Source organism: Primulina huaijiensis, chromosome 6 (genome assembly GCF_012295235.1).
Source record: "Primulina huaijiensis isolate GDHJ02 chromosome 6, ASM1229523v2, whole genome shotgun sequence".
NCBI lineage: Eukaryota > Viridiplantae > Streptophyta > Magnoliopsida > Lamiales > Gesneriaceae > Primulina > Primulina huaijiensis.
The window spans coordinates 17,913,025-17,920,591 of NC_133311.1; the positions used below are offsets into that span (position 1 = coordinate 17,913,025).

The following is a 7,567-nucleotide window of genomic DNA, read 5'->3' on the forward strand; positions in this document are numbered from 1 at the left end:
TTTTCAAATATTCTAATTTAAATAAAATGTACTAAATAAAATAGGGAAAAAAAAAGTCATGAATTGATTTGATATGTACACACAATAGCAACTGTCATTTTAGAAAACAAACATGTTTTTTTTTTTTAAAAAATTCTTTATTCATTTGTTTTTTTAAAAATTATTTGAAATTAATTTAGCAAGCATGGGCCCACAGCATTTTCCTCCTATGGTCAATTCGGAAACCAATACTGCGTCGTTTTGTAAACCAAAGTACCAACTTGTCCCATTATCACCTTTCCTACATAGCAACAACCATCTCAATCAAACTCCTCCTCATCAACGCCAACGGCATCATTAAATTTTTACCCTACAGCAATTTCCTCGCGGTCTTTCATCTTTCGTATTTTGTTTTCATTTCCATGTCGTCTTCCAAATCGTTCTTTTTAAACACGCAGGCTGCGTTCCCTTTTGCTTCGTTCTAAGAAATATTGTCCCTTCAAAGATCTTCTTTTAGATTTTGTTTTTTTCACCCTGCCTCACCAATTAGCTGAATCCTGTGAATATATAGGGACCCTTTTCGAATCGAAGTGGGAGTGTGTAAAAAAGTGAGGATCTTGTTTCTTGAGAGGTTGGATATCGGGAATTTTTTTGATGGCGGGAAATCAAGGGAAATGGAAGGCGTTCATGCCCTTTTTCACTGTCGTGTGTAGCTTTTTGTTGGCATCAATATTTGTTTCTGCTGAGAGAAGCTTAAAGCGAGAATCTTTACCGTATAACGGAACTGGGATTCCGGTTGATGATCCGGATTCAGATCTGTTGACTGATGTTGTGAATTTCCTATGGCAATCAGACGCGTCAGGTTACCAGCATGTTTGGCCGGTGAGTCAAGATTATAGATTCCAGTTTTAGTGTTGAAGCATCGTGATTAAATGCAATTCTTGATTTTAAAATTTTGTTTTGATCATAACTTGCATGTATACTGACTTTGAAGATTTAATAATTTTGAAGTATTTATGGCTATTGGTGAGAGGAGTTGGTTTTTGTCAAGGAAACAATTTAAAATGTCGTCAACTTATTATCTATCTGTAATTGGATCGCCAACATTAATTTTTTTTTTGTCTGTTGTAATGCGTATCCATCATGTATTTATTGTCATTGCACGAGGTATGAGAACTGTGCATCGAAATTTGGTCACCCAGGGGAGGATCTAGAAGGGAAGGGAAGCTACCGAGTAATTTTTTATTTGTATTTCTTAATATAAAATACATGAAATTGGCGACCTCTACCTGGTACTTTCCGCAGTAGACCCTGTTGATGGTAGCAGACTATAACTTTTTCCTTAGTTCGACAGACGTACATAATTTGAATTGTACTTGGTTTGTGAAAATCTGTGAACCGAATCATCTTATGGTGTTGTTGGATTTATTATCTTTGTCGTTGCCTTTAATCTATTCCTTGGGTTTGTGACCCATAGGATCTGGAATTCAACTGGCAAATTGTTGTCGGTTCCATAATTGGATTCTTTGGAGCAGCTTTCGGGAGCGTCGGCGGTGTAGGTGGTGGGGGCATATATGTTCCTATGCTTAGTCTGATTATTGGATTTGATCCAAAATCATCAACTGCTATTTCAAAATGTGAGTCAGAAACATATTTGATTGCCCTGCAATCTTTGCGCATATTTTTATATTTGTTTTTAAGCAACAATGTTAAAACCTTTTGATTTTACGTACATATCATTTTATTGAATTTATTTAAACGTGATAAGCAAAATATTAGGTCCCTATGCAATCCGGTTAGAATTTATACCTTCAGCTTATGAAGATCGTTTCAAGATAAATGTTCGGTTCAAATCCAAGATTGTTGACGATAATCTCGGGGTCTTGTTGAGTGTGTGAGTGTGTTTGACAAGTAATTTATTATACATATGAAAATGATAAATGCGTTTTCTTGTACAACAGGTATGATCATGGGTGCTGCCGTATCAACTGTTTACTACAATCTTAAACTCAGGCATCCTACCATTGACATGCCCATCATTGATTATGACTTAGCCGTTCTCATCCAACCAATGCTCATGCTGGGAATAAGTATTGGAGTTACTTTCAATGTGCTATTTGCGGATTGGATGGTCACCGTTCTTTTAATCATTCTCTTCATAAGTAATAATTTGGTGTATTAAGTTTTACATGTTAGAATCCTTTTTCTATCTCCTTACTTTATATGCCGATTTCAGCCACATCAACTAGGGCCTTTCTTAAAGGCGTTGAAACATGGAAGAAAGAAACTATTTTGAAGAAGGTGACTATAATCATCATTTACTATTTCCATGATTTATTATTTTCCGTTGTCAAAAATATATGCTTCACCTAGTATGAAAGTTCAAATAATTAATAGTCCTTTGTTTCTTGTTGCAGGAGGCTGCAAAGCGATTAGAATCAAATGGTGAGTTGATTGATTCCATATCCTTTTCCTTTTTGTCCTTCTCGATTCACTTAATTATTAAGCATGTATGCTTCTGTATTGTTAGGCAGCGGTAAAGATGAAGCAGAATATAAGCTTCTTCCTGGTGGCCCCGTTACGGATAAGGGTGCCAAAGATTCGTCAGAAAGCGAGGTGAGAAGTTTCTCCTAGTATCAAATACTCGAGAAAACCAAAGTCTCCTAGTTATATATCTTGATGTTTTAGGTTGGCATTATTGAGAATGTTTGCTGGAAGGAGTTTGGGCTTCTGGCCTTTGTTTGGTTTGCATTTCTTGCACTTCAGCTGGCTAAGGTGAATATTTCTACCCTTTTACTGCCATATTGGTTTTTTTGGCAATTATTATTAGTTTCTTCAAACTTGTGCAAGCAAGTAAACTTACCGGTATTGAATTGCTGCTACAGAATTACACATCTACTTGTTCGGCATTATACTGGGTGGTGAACTTGCTGCAGGTTTGTGTGTGTGATTATCTAATTAATAGGCAATGTAAAGAAATTTGTGTATTTTGTTCTGCGCAATCATCCACTTGAGATTCCTTTGCAGATTCCTGTGTCGTTTGGTGTATCTGGTTATGAAGCTCTCTGCCTATACAAGGGATGGCGAAAAATTGAATCCAAGGGAGATTCGGGTACCAATTTGACAGTGCTCCAACTGATTATTTATGGCTTCTTCGGTGTCTTGGCTGGTGTTGTAGGTGGGCTACTAGGTCTTGGTGGTGGATTTATCATGGGTCCACTATTTTTGGAGTTGGGTATTGCTCCACAGGTAAGTTCAAATTCTTTATAACCTAATTGTATTTGACCCGTATACCTAATTACCTCTTGAATCACCATGTATATTAGGAGAAGAATCTGCAATGTTTTTACTGCACGACAAGTAATAACAATTGTTTCTTGCTAATTCTTGGCAAATTATGATCCGTAGCTCTAATGTATAACGTCATTCCCATTTAGGTTTCAAGTGCCACAGCTACTTTTGCCATGATGTTCTCCTCGTCAATGTCAGTGGTTGAGTATTACCTCTTAAATCGTTTTCCGGTTCCTTATGGTAATTGAATTCCGACAATAAATGCATATTTTTTCATATTGTTGGTAAAAAAATTCTTGGAACTTTTCGTTTTAAATGATTTGCTGTTCTCCATGGCAGCTCTGTACTTTGTTGCGGTTGCAACTGTTGCTGCATTTGTTGGGCAACATGTCGTTAGAAGAATTATCATTATTTTGGGAAGGGCTTCCATTATCATCTTCATTCTAGCTTTCACGATCTTTGTGAGCGCCATCTCTCTAGGTGAGCACCTTTTGCATTTAGAATATATTACCTCTTGTAGCATATAAATTATCCGTCTCAAAGTGACCGACTGACCTTTAATGGTCTAAGACAAATATCCAACTATGATAAGATTCTCAGCATGCCGGATATTTTCTTGATTGACGGGCTTTCTCTCCTGGTTAAAAACAGGTGGGGTTGGCATTTCGAACATGATTGGAAAGATGCAGCGCCATGAATACATGGGCTTCGAGGACCTCTGCAAGTATGACGTGTGAGATAAAAGATCTCAGCTACGGGATTCTTACACCGTGCATCGCAAGAAGGGATTTGAATCTTGTTCAAGTACTCTGTGTGAAACAGACGACAGGCAGAATTTCATATTATTTATTTTTCCAGATTCTGTGTAGCATTCAAATTCTGTGAGGACAATTTTTGTCCTTTGTGTAATATTTGATCTCGTGGAGTATGTGCTCCTAAGAACATTTCTTATTAACTATATATAAAATTCTTCAGTGTCTCAAGATAAGTTCCACGTTCCAAGCGATATACGAAGATTTTTCATATGTATCCTTCTTGTCTGGGGTGCGTATCGGATCAAACTCCATGATTTCAGGTGCGCGCATAAGCACTTGAATTGCATTTCATCAACTTGTTTTTGCTGCCATCTAAAAAATATTTAAGGTCAATCTTGGAGGCACTTCAAAATTGCATGTTAAGAGGACTATGATCAATGGTAGGTGTTAAATTTATTTTCTAAATATCTTCTGATAATTATAAATATGATTATACTGAACGGGCACTAACATCGCCTCTCTCTCAGTACGATTTTTTTAATATTTAAAATAAAATATAAAAATTATCGATCCTTGCTCTTTTATATATATACATTGTTTTACACGATTCCTGGTAATTTCCTTGGCCAATGAAGTGTGTTTTTGCAAAATGGATTTGTATTTGTTTGTTGAACTCAATAAATAGTCACTTGCTACGTTATTGAATCTGAAGGACCACCCTACGCAGTTGGTCTCTGCACCGCTATCCTCAACGTGGATGATGAACAATTAGCTAAAATAAGGGTAATGCACAGTGACAAGATTTTGATTTGCAACTTGAAAGGGCAAAATCTTCTTTCCGCGTCGCGCATTGCATGCTGCACAATTAAATATACGTATTGCATGCTGCACAATTAAAAGACGTTGAAAGCTACCTACATTGACATTATGTAATGCACAATGTGGAAAAGCACATCAACAAAACGCATTGAACGTTACGAAAAATAGCATCGACAATTCACACTATATGTCACGAATAATATCATCGACAGCGCGCACTGCATGCCGTAGATAATAGCATCAACAATATATCCTTTCACACCTTTAAAAAATAATTAACAACTCATTTTGCACGTCGTGAAAAAAAATATCAACAACACACAATATTCATGGTGGATAACATTGTAAGATTCCAATGTGATAAAAAAATTCAACCAACTACATAGAAAAATTAAAATTAAGATGTAAATAAAAAATTCCAATTTTATTCATGAAAACCGAAAAACATATATCTTTACAAAAAATTTAGTTCAAGTTTAACATTAATCCACACACAAAGTTAATAAAAATCATTTTCTTTCATCATTGTTCATATAACTTCATTTACTATTGTTGTTGCTACTACTATCTTTTGGTCTACCAGAAATAACATTGTTTCTTGAAGAAGCATTCGTTTTCGATTACTCTATTAGCTTGGTTTCTAAGATTTTGCAGCCATCAAACATTCTAGCCACCAGCTACAAACCCCAGTTTTTTTTATTTATTAACAAATTGGTTGTTTTTCATCCGGCAATTATTGCTTTGGCTCAACTCCTGCTTCTGGAAAAATCAAGAAAATAATCAAAACGCAACACACGTAACCATTCCATGTAGCAAAATAAATTGCCAAATGCGTGGGCATTAGAACGATAATAAAAAACAGAATCCCGCAATGAGACTCATAAAAAGTCTAAAACACCACTTATACATCACATAATCATAGTAAAAAAATACGTTAAATTATTTTAAACAATTATGTTAATTTGTATTTTTATGCCTTATTATACGAACTACGAAAGGAAAAACGTTGCAAGGTAACTCGCGACAAAGCCAGAGACAACAACATGTGTTCTTCCACGAGCCATCATATAAAAACAAATTAGAAAAAACTAATCAAACAAACAAGAATAATAGGAAGCTACTGTTAAAAAAGAAAAAGAAAAAAACTGAACCATCAAGAGCAGGAGCCATACAATCAAAACCAATAGACATTTATTCTTTCACGAGGCATCAAATCATCAAAAAAAATTTACAAAAAAACTAACTGAACAAACAACAGCAGTAGAAAGCTACAGTCAACAAATAAAACCAGACAACCAAGAACACGAGCCATCCTAGCAAGCTGCTGTAAAAAAAAGAAAACCGAACAACCAAGAGGACGAGCCATCAAATCAAAACGAAACAGAAAAACACTAAGGTACCGTTTGGTTCGCTGTATTATTTATCCATATTTTTATCTATATTTTTATCCAATTTAATCCCATGTTTGGTGTATCATATTATTTATCCACTTGCCAATCATTTATCTTACATCAATCAAATCATTGAATTGCAATTACAATATTACACTTAATAAATAATATTATAAATATTTTATTAATATTTTCAAAAAGACAAAACAGTAATATCACATTGAAGATTAATGAAACAAAAATATTATATTTTCTCTAATTGTTAGGATAACATAATAATGTACATGGAAGATTATCAGATGTTTTTGGTTTAGTTTTTTTTTTTTTTTTAACAGCGATAACTCCATTTAGAATAGGGCAAGTTATTAGAGTCAATATACGTTACTCCCTTGTTTTTACAAAAAAAGTTGAAACCAAAATCTTTGGAGATTTGTAAGGGATAATAGATTGCTATTTGTAAAATTTTCATGGATGGTTCATAATTTTGTATTATTGACACGAGATATATCCAAGTGAATTAGCATTTTGTGAGTCTCAGCTTAAATAACTCGATAGCTTACATAATCGATTATACGGAACGGGCGACGTTATATTTATAATTATCAGAAGATATTTAGGAAAAACATTTAACACGTACCATCAATCATAGCCCTCTTAACTTGTTGAAGTGCCTCCAAGATTGACCTTAAATATTTTTTAGATGGCAGCAAAAACAAGTCGATGGAATGCAAGTCCAGTGCTTATGCGCGCACCTGAAATCATGGAGTTCGGTCCGATATGCACCCCAGACAAGAGGGATACATATAAAATATCTTCGTATATCGCTTTGGAACGTGGAACTTATCTTGAGACACTGAAGAATTTTATATATAGCTAATAAGAATTGTTCTTAGGAGCACATACTCCACGAGATCAAATAGGTATACTTACACGAAGGACAAAATTTGCCTCACAGAATTTGAATGCTACATAGAATCTGGAAAAATAAATAATATAAAATTCTGCCCGTCGTCTGTTTAGATCACGAGTAATCATGAAGAAAATTGGCGACGGGAATAATTTAGCTCCGGGAGTGAAAGAGCAATTGAAAGCATCTGTTCCGGGTAGCAAAGTCGTGATGGGCCGGGCTCACATGTGGCTTTATGCCGGTCGACATATCTAGTTTGGCAACCGTGTCAGTGAAGACGGCTGCAACAAGTAAGTTTATAATATTTATTGGTTTATATGTGAGTGGATGCGTTTATATTTTGTTCTACATTTCGAAATGCGACGAGAGGTATCTGATGGAATTTGCGAATGGATGCGGTTTAGTGTTACTAACGTTATACTGGC

At 35.2% G+C, this 7,567-nt stretch overlaps 1 protein-coding gene across 1 annotated transcript; it reads left to right on the top strand.

Moving 5' to 3' along the window:
- Positions 1-321: 321 nt before the first annotated feature.
- On the top strand, positions 322-4,258 carry LOC140979892 (sulfite exporter TauE/SafE family protein 3-like). Its single transcript, XM_073445524.1, has 12 exons — positions 322-861; positions 1,457-1,616; positions 1,941-2,141; positions 2,216-2,280; positions 2,397-2,424; positions 2,510-2,595; positions 2,668-2,754; positions 2,865-2,915; positions 3,007-3,228; positions 3,417-3,510; positions 3,610-3,750; positions 3,922-4,258. The coding sequence occupies exons 1-12, from the start codon at positions 634-636 to the stop codon at positions 4,005-4,007; spliced, it is 1,449 nt and encodes a 482-aa protein (XP_073301625.1). The 5' UTR covers positions 322-633; the 3' UTR covers positions 4,008-4,258.
- Positions 4,259-7,567: the final 3,309 nt, after the last annotated feature.

What these genes read in the sequence shown, in the direction of transcription:
- LOC140979892 (XM_073445524.1), top strand. Translation starts at nt 634, where the DNA reads ATGGCGGGAAATCAAGGGAAATGGAAGGCGTTCATGCCCTTTTTCACT. An exon ending in AAGATTCGTCAGAAAGCGAG is followed by an intron (nt 2,596 to 2,667) that starts GTGAGAAGTTTC and finishes TTGATGTTTTAG; the next exon opens with GTTGGCATTATTGAGAATGT. An exon ending in GGGTGGTGAACTTGCTGCAG is followed by an intron (nt 2,916 to 3,006) that starts GTTTGTGTGTGT and finishes ATTCCTTTGCAG; the next exon opens with ATTCCTGTGTCGTTTGGTGT.